At 36.8% G+C, this 17,154-nt stretch overlaps 1 protein-coding gene across 4 annotated transcripts in view; it reads right to left on the minus strand.

Annotated features, from left to right (window-relative positions):
- PDE1A (phosphodiesterase 1A) overlaps nucleotides 1-17,154 on the minus strand; it is a 384,680-nt gene that overhangs the window by 62,153 nt on the left and 305,373 nt on the right. For all 4 annotated transcript variants that reach the window (XM_040227752.1, XM_040227753.1, XM_040227750.1 and 1 more), the window contains 2 exons: nucleotides 11,696-11,796; nucleotides 4,487-4,612 (listed from right to left, as the gene is read on the minus strand). In XM_040227752.1, the coding sequence (XP_040083686.1) occupies nucleotides 4,487-4,612; nucleotides 11,696-11,796 (227 nt within the window). The remainder of the gene's footprint in view (nucleotides 1-4,486; nucleotides 4,613-11,695; nucleotides 11,797-17,154) is intronic.

A 17,154-nucleotide genomic window follows, 5' to 3' on the forward strand; every position in this document is an offset into this window, starting at 1 on the left:
TTACCCAAATATTAAGGGAATAGAAGATATCAAAGAAGTTAATACAATTATTCTCAATTATATTTTTTCTTCTAAATTATGAGATACCCATGCTACCATACCAACTGTACCAAAACATTCGTTAAGTAGGAAAAATGAGAGAAAAGCGTTATGAAATCTGTAAGATTTAATAAATACATTGTAGTTTGCAGGTGTAATGTGAAAAAAGAAACAATAGACCAAAAATGCATTATTTGTGCTAAACCCACATCAAACCAAGATTTAATACCTAATTTATAGTTTTAACCTCCCCCAGGAGTGAAAACTTAAACCAGTCAATTATCTGGTCAGCACTAGGGAGGAAACCTGCCTGATAGACCCCTATTATCCCTCCAAAAAAGGTGACTTTGCCTGAAACAATCAGATCCTTGCTAGAATAACTTCCTTGTCTTGCCTCTTTCTACTTATAAAATTCTGCCATTTTGTACAGTTATTAGGAGCTCCTTTTTAACTTCTAGATGGGATTTTGCCCAATTCATGGATTGTTGAATAAAGTCAATATGATCTTTAAAATTTACTCAGTTGAATTCTGTTTTGTAACAGTAATCAGTAAATGCTGCTGCTGCTAAGTCACTTCAGTCATGTCCGACTCTATGTGACCCCAGAGAAGGCAGCCCACCAGGGTCCCCCATCCCTGGGATTCTCCAGGCAAGAACACTGGAGTGGGTTGCCATTTCCTTCTCCAATCAGTAAATGCTAGGTGTTATCAATAATCAACTAATAATATATCAATAAACTAGTACACAAAGGAAATGTATTCTTTGTAAATTTGTCTTGCCAAAATTTAAAAATCGCTGTATTTATGGTTACTAAAGTTACTTGAAGAAACAGATATGCAAACAGAAAACCTACAAGTCTTTAAAAAGCTATCCATATTTTAATTCTTGGTGAAATAGGATTATTTTATACAAGCAAATGCATTTTTATAGCTTTTGGAAACGGTGTTGGATTTATTAAATTCTACCATATCATAAATCATATATAAGTCAACTCATAAATCATGTGATATTGCTTCAGGGAAGAAGCCAATTCTGACTCCATGTTGGAACTGTCTCTTTGATTTGTTTTCTGTTGCTTTTGTGATTGTAATCATACAGAATGGTTTGCCTCAGAGAATCTTGCCCCCCTGCCTGACTGTTAAACTAAAGTGCCTTTGCTCACAACCCTGTCCACCTGTGGATGGCAGGAAGGAAGAAATTAACACATTCCCTGCCTGAGGTCTGCCATTCTAGGAGATGTTTGCAACATTAATAGCCTTTGCACTTTGATTTCTCACCTCCCCTCACCTCTAGATATAAAAGAACCTGGCATCCAGACACCAATAAGATAGCTATTTTGAGGTGCTAGCCTTCCATCTTCTCTGTCTGCCTGCTCCCCAATTAAAGTCTCTTCCTTGCCTCAACACCACCTCTAGGATTCATTGGCCTATTGTGCAGCAAACAGAGCAAGCTTGGACCCAGTAACAATATTCTGGTATTTGTTAAACAAATTTGGGAATTTCCTGGCAGTGCAGATGTTAGGACTTGGTATGCTTATTGCCAGGGTCATAGGTTCAATTCCTCGGGGAATTATGATCCCATAAGCTGTGTGGCATGGCCAAAAAAAAAAAATTATAAAACCATTCAATTTGGATGTTTTGTACAGTAAGCTACTTGTTTTGTACAGTAAGCTACTGTACAAAAATATAAAATATTACAGGAGCAAACTATTAGAATAAATAATAAAGATGTTAAAGAAAAAAGTGTAATAGAAAAATAACACATTGAAACAGCAACAGAATCAACTTAGAGAAGAAGATGGTTAATTCAAAGGAATAACAAAAATTAATAATGCAAATATAACCCCTGGGAAGGATAATCACTGATAAAGAAATAAATTAATATTCTAGATGGAAATAGTCAATCTCTGGGACCTTAGGAACCAACTCTGCACCTACTTCTACCCTTGCCCTTCTATTTTCCACATACCCAACAGTGGTGCCTTTTATGATTAGATCCCAGCCTTCCTAGGTTGGTGACCCAACTGGGCTATGTCTCCTGTGGAATTAAATGTAAGACCTGAACTGGGTTCCCAAAACAAAATGCCTCTTTCCTCCCATGTTAGAGCTTTTTCTATGTCTATAAAAATGAGCCCATATTTTTTCTGGCCTTGAAAATCCAGAAAATTTGAATATTTGAAAAAAACAACCATGGGAAATTAGGGCTTCTTTAAAACTCTAAATTAACCTCTTATTTCTTTATTTTAAGGCAGACCTTAATCCCAGGTTACTTCTTTGGACATTTCCTTTCAGCTTGATTTAAATTAAAAAACAAACAAATCTTTGATGTTTGCATCTGAATTGGATTTTTTTCAGTGCATTAACTGATTTAATGAGATCTTTGTTAAAGGCTTTTTGAAAAATATAAGTAGGTCACAGAATACTAGGGATGTCAGTTCAGTTCATTCAGTCATGGCCGACTTTTTGTGACCCCATGGACTGCAGGAAGCCAGGTCTCCCTACCCACCACCATCTCCCAGAGTTTACTCAAACTCATGTCCGTTGAGCTGGTGATGCCATCCGACCATCTCATCCTCTGTTGTCCCCTTCTCCTTCTGCCTTCAATCTTTCCCAGCATCAGGGTCTTTTCCAATGAGTCAGCTCTTCGCATCAGGTGGCCAAAGTATTGGAGTTTCAGCTTCAGCATCAGTCCTTCCAATAAATATTCAGGACTGATCTCCTTTAGGATGGACTGGTTGGATCTCCTTGCAGTCCAAGGGACTCTCAAGAGTCTTCTCCAACACCACAGTTCAAAAGCATCAATTCTTCAGTGCTCAGCTTTCTTTATAGTCCAACTCTCACATCCATATGTGACTACTGGAAAAACTATAGCCTTGACTAGATGGACCTTTGTTGACAAAGTACTGTCTCTGCTTTTTAATATGCTGTCTAGGTTGGTCTTAACTTTTCTTCCAAGGAGCAAGCATCCTCTAATTTCATGGTTGCATCACTATCTGCAGTGATTTTGTTGCCCCCCCCCAAAACTGTTGGAGCCCCCAAACACCAAGGTGAAGGAATAGATCAAGATCATCATGGAGGATCTGGAATTAGTCCTGGACAACCTGAAGGATGTAGCCAAGGAACTTAAGGAACATGTTTATAGTCTATTGATCACAGTTTTGTGTGGAGAGGAGATACCCCATGTCCAAGATCAGGAGCAGTGGCTGTGCTTCGCTGGACCAGTCATGAGGAGATATCCCATGTCCAAGGGCAATGGAGAGGCCCCAGAAAGACATTAGGAAGGGGAATTCACATTTAGAATCAAACTCCATTCCTGCCAGAGATGCACAGAGGGCTCAAACAAACCTTGAGCGCACTGGGACCCAGAGACTCCACAAAGACTGAGACAGAACTATGTTTGATCATCTCCTGTGGAGGTCTGGGTCAGCAGTGGACTGCTGCAGGGCCAGGGGCTCTGGGTGCAGCAGACTTGGGTATGGCATAAGCCCTCTTGGAGGAGGTCGCCATTAACCCCACCATAGAGCTAACTAGGGACGTACTTACATTACAAAATCTCTATGTTTATCTGAAATTTACACTTAATTGTATGTCCTTTATTTTTATTTGATATATCTAGCAATCCTACAGTAAATGAAGGGGATAATGATGACCAGGAAATGTATGCTGAGTGGGAGGGGTACATCTTATTATTTTCTCCTGCATGGCAATAAGCAATACCTTTTCATGTAAATTTTTTTTTTTAAGAATACAGATGGTTTGGAGAAATATTTAAGATTATCCTCTGCATCTTCTTTTTAGCATATCTGTAGTTTTTTCCCCAAATAGTGAATTTTTGTTTTTTAAAAAAACCTCATATCCACATACAAAAAAGTAACATATGAAGGAATCAGACACAAAAATTCTGAATTAATGTAAGACCACATATTGGTACAACTGAGCAGAACTCCATTCCAAGGAGGGCTTTCCTGGTGGCTCAGATGGTAAAGAATCAGCCTGCAGTGCAAGAGATTCAGGTTCGATCTTTAGGTCAGGAAGATCCACTAAAGAGGGTAATGGCTACCCACTCCACAATTCTTGCCTGGAGAAGTCCATGGACAGAAGAGCCTGGAGGCCACAGTTCATGTGGTCATAAAGAGTCAGACATGACTGAGTGACTAAGCATTTTAGCACCATTTCAAGGAGTATGTAATTATGTATCTTAAGGTGTTATGCAGTATGTGGTCTTATGGATTGGTTATGATGCAAATAGATGTTGAATTGGCCTTGAAATAGTTCAGCTCCATCTACAAAGCCTTGTTCCTGAATAGTCTTCCAGTACTAATCTTCGAGTCAAGGGGAATTTAGTTTGTTTTGTGATTAAAGGATTGACTTTCATCTGTTTTCTTCATGTTAAATCATATAACATTTTCCCTGAAATTAAATTTCCTCTATATTTCCTCTGAGACTCACCTCCAGTCATCTTTGGATAAATTTACCAGGACATTCATTTCTTCTTCTTGCATAAGTCGATAAGCTGCACTCACATGATGATTTTCAAGGACAGAGCGATCGTTATACAAAATGGCAACATCTGACCTAAGAAATAAAAGCAAAATGCCTACTAGAGGATTTCTTCAGATCTCATGAGTGTCTACTGAAAATACCCAAGTCATAAGGCATAATAATATCAATAAAAATCCAATAATTGAACACCTAAATTTACAGAGGTAGTTTCCTTGTTTTTTTAAACTGTATAACAATTTTAAAAAACAGACTTTATCTTTTACAGCAATTTTAGGATTAAAACAAAATTGAGCAGAATGTGCAGAGATTTGCCATATACCCCTTGGTCCCACACATGCATAGCCTCCCCCATTATTAACATTCCCAACCTCAGAGGTACATCTATTAGAACTGATGAACTTACATTAAACATTGTTATCAGAGACCATAGTTTCCATTAAGGGTTTACTCTTAGTGGTGTAAATTTTATGGGATTGGACTAATATATAATGACATGTATCTATCATTAATGTGTTATACAGAGTATTTTCACTGCCCTAGAAATCCTTTGTGATCTGCCAATTCAGACTTCCCTTCCCATCCCCTTAATACCTGGCAACCACTGGTTTTTTTATTGTCTTCACAGTTTTGCCTTTTCCAGAATGTCATATGACTCCAGGTAGCCTTCTCAGATTGGATTCTTATACCTTTTAGTATGCTTGGAAGCTACCTTCATATCTTTTCATGGCTTGATAGTTCGGTTCTTTTGAGCACTAACTAATATTACATTATTTAGGTCTATCACAGTTTATTTATCCACTCAGCTGTTAAATGGCATATTAGTAGCTTTCAAGGTTTGGAAATTATTAATAAAGCTGCTATAAATATCCGTGTGCAGGTTTTCATGTGTACATAAGTTTTCAGCTGCTTTGGATAAATACCAAGGAGAGTAATTATCAGCTCATATGGTGAGAATATATTTAGTTTCATAAGAAACTACCAAACTGTCTTCCAGTATGGTGTACCATTTTGCATTCCCATCAGTAACGCCTGAGAGCTCCTGTTGATTAACATCTTCACTAGTGTTTGGTGTGTCAATGTTCTGGATTTTAGCCTTTCTAATAGATGTATAGTGATATCTCATTGTTTAATTTCCATATCCTTCAATTCAGTTCAGTCACTCAGTCGTGTCCGTCTCTTTGCGACCCCATGAATCGCAGCATGCCAGGCCTCCGAGTCCAACACGAACTCCTGGAGTTCACCCAAACTCATGTGCATTGAGTTGGTGATGCCATCCAGCCATCTCATCCTCTGTCATCCCCTTCTCCTCCTTCCCCCAATCCCTCCCAGCATCAGGGTCTTCTCCAATGAGTCAACTCTTCACATGAGGTGGCCAAAGAATTGGAGTTTTAGCCTCAGCATCAGTCCTTCCAATGAACACCCAGGACTGGTCTCCTTTAGGATGGACAGGTTGGACCTCCTTGCAGTCCAAGGGACTCTCAAGAGTCTTCTGCAACACTACAGTTCAAAAGCATCAATTCTTCAGTGCTCAGCTTTCTTCACAGTGCAACTCTCACGTCCACACATGACCACTGGAAAAACCATAGCTTTGACTAGACGGACTTTTGTTGGCAAAGTAATGTCTCTGCTTTTGAATATGCTATCTAGGTTGGTCATAACTATTCTTCCAAGGAGTAAGCGTCTTTTAATTTCATGGCTGCAGTCACCATCTGCAGTGATTTTGGAGCCCCCAGAAATAAAGTCTGACACTGTTTCCACTGTTTCCCCATCTATTTCCTATGAAGTGATGGGACCAGATGCCATGATCTTCGTTTTCTGAATGTTGAGCTTTAAGCCAACTTTTTCACTCTCCTCTTTCACTTTCATCAAGAGGCTTTTGAGTTCCTCTTCACTTTCTGCCATAAGGCTGATGTCATCTGCATATCTGAGGTTATTGATATTTCTCCCAGAAATCTTAATTCCAGCTTGTGCTTATTCCACCCCAGCGTTTCTCATGATGTACTCTGCATAGAAGTTAAATAAGCAAGGTGACAATATACAATCTTGACACACTCCTTTTCCTATTTGGAACCAGTCTGTTGTTCCATGTCCAGTTCTAACCGTTGCTTCCTGACCTGCATACAGGTTTCTCAAGAGGCAGGTCAGGTGGTCTGGGATTCCCATCTTTTTCAGAATTTTCCAGAGTTTATTGTGATCCACGTAGTCAAAGGCTTTGGCATAGTCAATAAAGCAGAAATAGATGTTTTTCTGGAACTCTCTTGCTTTTTCCATGATCTAGCGGATGTTGGCAATTTGATCTCTGGTTTCTCTGCCTTTTCTAAAACCAGTTTTTACATCTGGAAGTTCATGGTTCACGTATTGCTGAAGCCTGGCTTAGAGAATTTTGAGCATTATTTTACTAGCATGTGAGATGAGTGCAATTGTGCAGTAGTTTGAGTGTTCTTTGGCATTGCCTTTCTTTGGGATTGGAATGAAAACTGACCTTTTCCAGTCCTGTGGCCACTGTTGAGTTTTCCAAATTTGCTGGCATATTGAGTGCAGCACTTTCACAGCATCATCTTTCAGGATTTGAAATAACTCAACTGGAATTCCATCTCCTCCACTAGCTTTGTTCATAGTGATGCTTCCTAAGGTGCACTTGATTTCACATTCCAGGATGCCTGGCACTAGGTGAGTGATCACACCATCGTGATTATCTAGATCATGAAGATCTTTTTTGTACAGTGCATATCCCTCATGACATATAATATGGAGAATATTTTCATATGCTAATTTGTCATCTGTGTATCTTCTTTGGTGAAGTGTCTGTTAAGGAGCATTTTTAAAATCAGGCTGTTTCTTTCCTTATTGTTGACTTTTGTGAGTTTTTATATGTTTTTTACAATGGCTTTTTATCATATGTACCTTTCGAACACATTTTCTCCTGCTCTTTGGCTAATCTTGTAACTCTCTTGCTATACATAAGACCATCTAGATCTTCTCCTATGTTATTTTCTGGGAGTTTTAGAGTTTTTCATTTTACATTTAGGTCTATTATTCATCTTAAATTAATTTCTGTGAACAGTATAAGGTTTGTGTCTGGATTCTTTTTTTTTTTTTAATTTATGTGCCTGTCTAGTTGTTCCAGCACCATTTGTTGAAGAGGCTATATTTGCTCCATTGTATTGCATTTGCTTCTTTGTTAAAGATCAGATTTAAAAGGAAATCTATTGGGAGGAGGTTGATACATGCTATTAGCTATCTGCATTAGCTATAGCTATCGCTGCAATAGCTATAGCTATTCCACTTTTATAATAGTTCTGGAAACAAAAGAGGAAGTAACTATTCTAGCGCCTACTAGGTCATTTCCTTTAAATTTTATTATCGATAATGATAGCTCAACATACAGAAAACTGAACTAGGAACACATATATGCAATCCTTTTGAGAGAAAATTAAATATATTTTGTGCAAGTATCTTCACAAATTTGCTGAGATCATGGGTAAAACTGTGATTTGCAAATCACATATTTTGTATCATACAATCTCAGATATAACCATGGCAGTTTTGTCAAGATTATTGTATAATATGGATATAAGTATCACTATTTTTTCCTTTCAGCAACAAGCAAATATGTGTTTTTTAATCAGATTTAATTACAGCAATGTCTACGTGATTTTGTCTCATAAATCCAACAAGATGCTGAGAATACAGAATGGTTTTAATGTTTGAGATAATCTCTGACTGCTATGGAAAGAACAGAATTCTAAGCAATACTCAGTGGCCATGGTAACATGTTGCTTAGCATTTGCTTTTCACAAACAGGAAATTATCTCTATCTGTTTACACTTTCAAGGATTTCTATGGCTTATAATGTCTGTGTTGAACTCAAATCTAGCCTTGCATCATGTTTTAAATTATTTTTCAGGCATTGTGCATTATCTAGTAAATAGGTTTCCATATTAGAAAAGCAACTCTAAATCCAAGTAACAAAGAATAATATAAAATACAAATTATAATTATCAGTAACATAAGACCAATATATATTTGGACAAAATGTGAAGCCAATAGAGCTTCTAAAAGCACACCATATTGTTGCATCTGTGATCATTGCAACCTATTTGTTCAGAAAATGTTCAAGTTCTTGTAGCATTAATCCATTAAATAATTGATCCTAATAGAAAATTTATAAGAAAATAAATAAAATACTAGACCTTTCCCTCACTTTTTATACAAAGCTTCTTCATATAAAATGGTGAAAAGCATATTCTTCCTCATCTTCCTCCTCCCTCTCCTCTTTCTCCTTCTCTTCTTCCTCCTTCTTTTTCACCATCTACTTTTCTTCTCTGCTGTCTAAAGTATAAGTAAGTTACAAATCTTCATCCAGTTGTAAATCAATGATAAAAGGAGAAAGCTAGGAATGATCATTTATACTGCTGCTGGAGGCCAGTCCATTGCCTTTACTTTTCAAAGGAGAAAGACTAAGAAATGTTTTTTTGGAAGCAAATCACTTGCTCCCTTCTCTAATTCCCAAACCTGGGACCCTACTCAGGGCCCAGCTCAGTAATGAGCTGTCTTTAGAATCCCACTTATGGAATTTAGTGGGTGTAGAAGAGCATTGCTAAGCAAAAATGATCTGCATAGGTTCCCTTTCCTTTGATGTTTAACGCAAATGAAAACAAGACATCTCTATATGCTATAAATGTGAGGTTAGTAACGGTCTTGCTGCACAACCAGACTTCAAGGTCTTCCTGTCACTTCATGCTCTTTTAATCTGGGAGACTCTAGGGATAGACAGAATGCTTTCTCCAACATTTCACTGTCTGGATTCCAAATCTTCTGTCTCTCTTAAGGGGACATAATTTCAAGTCCATCCACTGAAGGCTGTAAAAGATCATGACTGTTATACGTCCGTCTTTGGCCACGGGAGCAAAGTTACATTAAGTAGACTGGACTGAGAGCAAGTGTCCCTCATCTCAATTTCTCAACCCTGCTACTGCCATCAGGTGACCATGTGCATATAGTTAGGTAAGTTCCTTCTTTGAGATCTTTGTTTTCTCTTCTTAGACTGTGAGGATTAGACCAGAGGGTATAGAATGTGGATCTCAGTCACTGTAGGGTCCCTTGAAGCTCTAAAATACCAAGTATTTTAATGTTTCTATGCTCCCCACATAAAAACAACAAATTCCTATAGCTAGGAAGTCAGTTTTAAAAATATTGCTGTTAAAAAACTGCACAAAAAAAGACCACACAAAAATCTGCACATGAACATTTACATAAACTGTAAAATTTAGAAGAAACCAAGATATCCTTCAGTAGTTGAATAAGTGAACTCTGGGACATCCACACACTGGAATATTATTCCGTAATAAAAAGAAATGAGCTATCAGCTCATGAAAAGACATAGAGGAACCTTAAATGCATGTTGTTAAGTGGAAGAAACCAGTTTGAAAGGCTTTATACTGTATTATTTCAACTATATGACATTTTGGAGAAGGCAAAACTGGAGACCTTAACAAGATCAGGGACTGCAGTGGTTAAAGCAGGAAGGAGGGAGGCTGGAACGAAACGATGAAGCACAGAGGACTTTTAGGGCAGTGAAACTACTATGGATGATACTGTAATAGTAGATACTTGGCATTATACATTTGTAAAGCTCATAAAATGTATAACCCAAGCAGTAAACTGTAATGTAGGCTATGCATGCATGCTAAGTCACTTCGGTCATGTCCAACTCTACGACCCCATGGACAGTAGCCCATCAGGCTCTTCTGTCCACGGGACTCTCCAGGCAAGAATACTGGAGTGGGTTGCCATTTCCTTCTCCAAATGTAGGCTATAGATTTTAGCTAATAATAATGTATCAATATTGGTTCATCAGTTGTAACAACTGTACCATACCTGAGGTAGGATGTTTAAAACAGGTGCAACTGTGGGGTTGGGGAAGGAGTACATGGGAGCTATGTACTTTCTGTTAAATTTTTATGTAAATCTAAATCTACTCTAGGAGCTAAAAATAAGCAACAAAAAATAATTAAGCTTAGTTTTCCCTCAACAAGAAGAGAGCTCTAAAGTAGTTCCAGAGTGAAATCAGTCTCTTAATAACTTACGTCTCCATCTTAAGCATCTCTGACCAGTGGAAGACACAGAAATTCAGGATCCTGTGTATACAAGTGAATTGGATCCTGATGGTCCTGGACCAAATTCTGCCTCTGGAGCAATGAGATCTCTTTGCAACCAGAAAGAGCTTAAAGCCCCTTTCTATTAAGGACTGAATGAGTTCCCCCAAGTTATGTTTATAATCCTAATCCCAGTGCCTTAGAATGTGACTGCATTTGAAGCTAAAGCCTTTAAAGATGTAACTAATGTTAAAAGAGGTCATAAGGGTGGGGCCCTAATCCACTATGACTGATGTCCTTGTAAGACCAGGAAGAGACCCCAAGGTATGCTCAGGCAAGAAAAAAGGTCACTGAGGGTACAGCAAGAAGTCAGCCATCTGGAAGCCTAGGGGAGAGGCCTCAGAAGAAACCAAACTTGCTTACACTTTGATTTTGCATGTTTAGTCTTTAGGACCTTGAAAAAATGTCTATTATTTAAACCACCCAAACTGTAGTATTGTGTGACAGCCTTAACCAACTAATGCACCTCTACTCTGATATTTTGATTCTAATAACTACCATTATCACCACAATTAAAAATCCAATTTTCTAATTGTTTTAAATTTAACATTTCTTATTAACCTGGAAATAAGATTCCTCTTATTTTTAGATTTTTTTTCAAAAATAAATTTTCATTGCTTTCAAATACATAATGACACTAAACTAATGCCTTGACATGAAACTGACAAACTGACATCAAACAAATGATGTAAGATTTGTTCCAGTGAATAAATGTCTGACTTGTGTGACAGTTTAACATTAAGTTCTGGGCAGAGAAAAACTATCTTATACATTTTTATGTTCTTTAAATTGCTAAATATGCCACCAAAAAAATACAAGATTCTTGATAAATAGGAACTGACTGAAGGGTTTGTAGCTTAAGGCATTTTGCTAAAATCTATTAAATTCATTTTTTCAGACATCTTCATTATTATTTTGAAATCCTCTTAAAGAATAAGTAATAATCAGAAAAATAAATGTCAAATTTTAACTTAGAAAAGTTAATCCTTTACCTTACCTTGTCTGAATATGAAAATTGTTTGTAGTCCCTGTATGCTCATAGTCATGAATGGCAGCGGCAAAGACCATTGCTAAAATTTCCAGTTCAGTGAGCCAGTGCTATTAAATTAAGGAAAGATTCCATCACATCAAAAAATAGAGTCAACGTTCTCTTTCTACAGAAAGCTTCATTGCACACAGTATAAATCATTACATAAAATTCTTTTTATAAAGTTTAAATAATTTTCCCTGTTTCATCTCCATTAACTGTACATAGTGGATGCTTCACAAGGTTGATGATTGTTTAATGACTTATAAGTTAAAAATCTAGACATTATAATTTTCCTTGTTAATTGGAAAAAATGATAATTTTATATCATTTAAAAGGTGAGCTCTAAATGAATTTTGAATTTACAGCCTTATCAATTTGGGTTCTAATGAAATCATTTAGTTTTTAGTAATTTTTAACATATAACTCATACAATATTAAAATGTCTTTTAGCTCAAATTTTGTAGAAGAATGTACTATGAGAAAAGAGTTGAAAATGTTTACTTTGGTCATTAAACTGAACTTAAGTTTTATATTTAGAAATTTAGAAGAGTTTCCAAGAGTTTATCTTTGCTCTTCATAATACATCTATTTTATGACTAGGCAGTGAAACTTAATAGCAATGAAAGAGTAAAGGTTTTCACATAAAATCCAGAGCACTGCTTCAAATACATTGATATTTTGTTGTTATCAATTGGATAGTTTAACAAACTTTCTCTACTAAGTTCATTTAGGTAATTCAATAGTTTGTTCACCACTCACATTTTGTGTAACACTTTAACTGCATGGTTCAATATGACAATCACATGTGACTACTTAAATTAAAAATAAGTAAAATTAAGTTCTCTTTTTCAGTCACAGTAGTCACATGTCAATTGCTCAGTAGTGGCAAGTGGCTATCTTATAGAACAGTGCAGACAGAAAACGTCTCTATCACCATGCAAGTTCTATTGGAGAGCGCTGTAAGTGGGTAGTACTTGATGGCAGGAATGGAAGATCCAAAATGACGTGGAACTTGCTCTTAATGATCTTATTCCATATACATGGAAAGGGCTTTGCACAAAGTAGCAGAAAAGTACAATGTAAAGTACAGGCATGCTTGATGAAAACTCACAGAATAAAGGTGTAGATGGGACATCTATTTGGTGGCAGTGGATCTTGGATGAAGGATGGACAAATATTGGTAGTTAAATGCAAGGTTGAGAATAGAGAGATTCTAAATAGAAAGAGGAAATATGGAATGGTACTGTAGAGGCCTATATGGAAATTGCACTGCTAACAGTAGTACAATTGTGTTGGAGAGTCAAATGAAGGGAGACTGAAAAGAGAAGGTGGAATATGGGAAAGAGTCCATAGATTACCTTGATTACAGCTGATGAATTAGGATTTTGAGTAAAAGTCAAGGAGAAGCCATTGTAAATCTATGAATCAAACAGTGGAGGTGACACTGTTGAGTTTCATGGTTGCCAAAAGGCACAGTCTTATTCACCTTTGCTTCTTTCATATAAGACATCATGGTATTTGGCACATAGTAGGAACTTAACATTTGTCTGCTGAATTGAATTTCACCAGTTTTAATATTAGGAGGAAGTAATAGGGAATGGTGGAAAGAGACTGTGCAATCAGAGAATTCTGGTTTTAAACCTGGCAAATAAGTTATTTACTCTCTCAGGCACAGTTTCCATGAAAAGAGAATTAGTGATCATCCCCCTGTGGACTTTAAAAGAAATTTAAAGTTGATATATGTGTTGTACCTATCACAAGTCTTATCATATAATAAAACAGAATAAATGGCATTTTACTGAACTTATTACCTTAAATGGGCTTCCCTTGTGGCTCAGTTGGTAAAGAATCTACCTGCAATGCGGAGACCTGTATTCAATCCCTGGGTTGGGAAGATCCTCTGGAGAAGTGAAAGCCTACCCACTCCAGTATTCTGGACTACAGAATTCCATGAACTATATATATATAGACCATGGGGTCACAAAGAGTTGGACACAACTGAGTGACTTTCATTTCCCTAAATACACTGTTTAAGGTATTGAATCTGGAAAATAATCTTATGGACAGAGGAGCCTGGTGGGCTGCAGTCCATGGGGTCGCTAAGAGTCGGACACGACTGAGTGACTTCACTTTCACTTTTCACTTTCATGCATTGGAGAAGGAAATGGCAACCCACTCCAGTGTTCTTGCCTGGAGAATCCAATGACGGGGGAGCCTGGTGGGCTGCCATCTCTGGGGTCGCACAGAGTCGGACATGACTGAAGCGACTTAGCAGCAGCAGCAGCAGCATATCACTACTGATTGCAATTCAAAAATGAATACCTCACAGTTGGATGACTGAAGCAGAAATGATATTCAGAACCAAGGAGAGTTGATATAACTAGCTGCACTGTGTTTACAGGTTCATTTAATTGTGAGTCATTAAAAGGAAATGATGTATTAAAGGCTTATGCTACAGGCTGAACTGGGACTGAGCCTCCAATGTCCCCATTGAGACTATGGAATTAAACATCATGAAATGAATAGCAATTTAAGTTAAACCAGATTTTGTAACCCCCAGAAATCCATTGCTTCATTAAAGAAAATTGTTTTTTGTTAGAATAAAAATCACTCATCTTCTTAAATATTTCCTATTGGTTATATTTAAGGTTTACAGACTTACCTGTGATTTTTAAAAGCGACATTTTATATCTACTATGATAACAGAGACTATGAAGCTTCAATTGTAAAAAAAATTAAATTAGGAAATCAGAGATAAATTTTAATTATGCTATGCTATGCTGAATTATAGATTATCTCAAAGTATTTAAAATTGTTATCTTCCTAGCTGTCAAAATTGATTATACATATGCTTCCTGTTTTTGGTCTTATTAATCTCTGCCTCCCATAAACCGTACTTCCTTCATGAACTCATCTTGTTTATTGTCACACTATCATCTTAACAATTAAATTTAACATAACAAACTAGTTTGGGAAGAGAGAAACATTGAATATTCACATTTAACTGAAAAATACATCTATTTCATATTAGTGAAAGTAGAGCTGGGGGCTAATTTTTATCTCCTTAGTAGACAATTTATTTTATACTGGTGTCAAATGAGAATTCTAACTCAGAAAATGGTTGTTTAAATTCAAGGATTTTGTAAATGACTCATGAGGACAAGTCACAGTGAATAAGCCTGAATCATATCACTCTTCTCAACCAGGACAGTGGTCAGCACATAACGTAAGCTCTTCTTATTCCTAATGGACAGAAATAAAGAGTTAAAATGAAGAGTCATGAGGAGTGTAGATATTGTGCTTCATCTAAACTGCATTTTGCCTAGAGAAATGCTCAGGTAGACTTACTTGTAAAGCCCTCACATTATACCAGAGAAAGGTATTAACTGCCATTAACACCATGTACAGTGTTGGTGTAAAGAAAGAAGGAACTAACATTAATTGGACATTTTAGGCAGATGGTTTCATTTCATTTTTCTAAATTTATTTTTTTACTTTACAATATTGTATTGGTTTTGCCATACATTGTCATTTTTATAATCACCCTATTTACCATTTACAAGGTAAATGTTTTAAATCTCATTTGTCAGATAACACAGCCAAATCCTAAAGAAGTGAATCAATCTGCAGTAGGTCACATAGCTTTCAAATGGCAGGGCAGAAATTCAAACTGAAATCTGTCTGATTCCAAAATTTCTGTTCTTTCAACAGATCACAATGTTCCTTCTGTAGATGACAATAGCCTTCATTATTTAAGGGAGGCAATATGTTAAATACATTCTTCTAAGGTTTCAAAAGCAGAATTTCTAGATAATTTAACTGGATACACTGATGGGTAGAGACGCTAACAAAGCTTTAAGACTTATGATGTAATTTTCATATCTGAATTTTTTTTTGTTTGTGTATACAATAGAGAATGTATGTGTGTATATGTGTACATGTGTGTGTGTATAAGCCTGGAAGAATTTTAGGTTAGAAAGTCACATTAACCTGTTAGTTCCTGGTGTATCTAAAAAAGCATAGTTAATAACCCCTTACATTATAGGTAGTTTTGAACCTTTTTTCTCTTTCCCTTTGAATAGACTGAGTTTAGTTTGCTATAACTAACCCAATGTGGAAAGTGAGTATATTATAATAGTATTAATATATAATATGTATAAGTTGATATATAGTATAATAAATTGATAATAGTTCTTATTAATTGCTGTTATGTTTTAGGAACTAGGTTAGGTTTACACATATGATATCATTACTCCTCACTGTCATATTGCAAGGTGGTCGGCATTATTAAACAACATTTTAGTGACAAGGGAACAGAAGTAGACAGCAAGGAAGCTAGGTAGTGGGGAAGTTAGGTTTGAAATCAATATCTGCTTGCCTTGAAAGCCCACACTGTGTCCACTCTTCCAAACACTGTTGTATTGGAAGTCATTTATAAGAGCAGAATTTCCATGTAGTTTGTAGAATAGAGACATAGTGGCAAACTTTTGTAGACTGGAGAAAAATTGAGTAGTTTCAAAGTATGAGGCTATTTCTGGGTGTAGTCAGTGGACTACAAGTTCCAAAGGAATAGTTTTCAAGTTACTTCTCTTTGACTCGGTATCAGAGAGAACACAATGCCAGGAGCCCTCAAATATAAGCGTTCTCTTGCCAAGGCCCTCAGATGGTTTCACATTCAAAGAGTCATTTGGAAGTGGGCTGGCAGTACATGGTGAAGCATTTGATCTTTAGCAAATAGCTCAAGCTACCACACGCCCCTGTCGCCTTGCACAGAGCAACAAGTTAAGTGACAAAAGGAGGGAGAGGGACACAGAGGGTCAGCTGTCTTATCAGCTCTGCACTGCCTACTCCAGGCCTGAGAGTATCCCAATATGAGGCTAACAAACTGAAGGACAATGGCTCCATCGCAAGCCTGTTCAGGCAATGGTCCCATGAACATTTTGCAGCTAACAGGCTGCACTGGTCACCTAACAGTATTAGGCTGCTACTGGAGTGCTCCGTAAACGTCATGCGGATAAGACCATTCTGAAACAGCAGGGCATTGACTAAAATCAAATCTTTGGGTCTTCAGCTAAATGCATATTTCTATAAGGCTTTTTTGTTTGTTTGTTTGTTTCAAAGAACCAATACATTCATATGCATGAAAATTAATACTCAACTTCTACCACTTTTTTTAATCTAAAAAGCTTATTAAAATAACTTGCAGAAAACTGTCAAGCTGGTAGTATAACCTAGTTTTGACAAAATAGTCAATACACCGAAAATTCATTTTGCTTTTCCTCTCATCATCAACCATAAAATTTCACATTAGTTTAAATGTATTTTCCTGATCCTAGACAACACTGACAGTCTCCAACTCAACAATTTTTGTAATGGCCAAGCTAAGGGAAAAGAATTGAGTCCACCAACACTTTTCTTGTTAAAGG

Source organism: Oryx dammah, unplaced genomic scaffold, assembly GCF_014754425.2.
Source record: "Oryx dammah isolate SB20612 unplaced genomic scaffold, SCBI_Odam_1.1 HiC_scaffold_27, whole genome shotgun sequence".
Taxonomy (NCBI): domain Eukaryota; kingdom Metazoa; phylum Chordata; class Mammalia; order Artiodactyla; family Bovidae; genus Oryx; species Oryx dammah.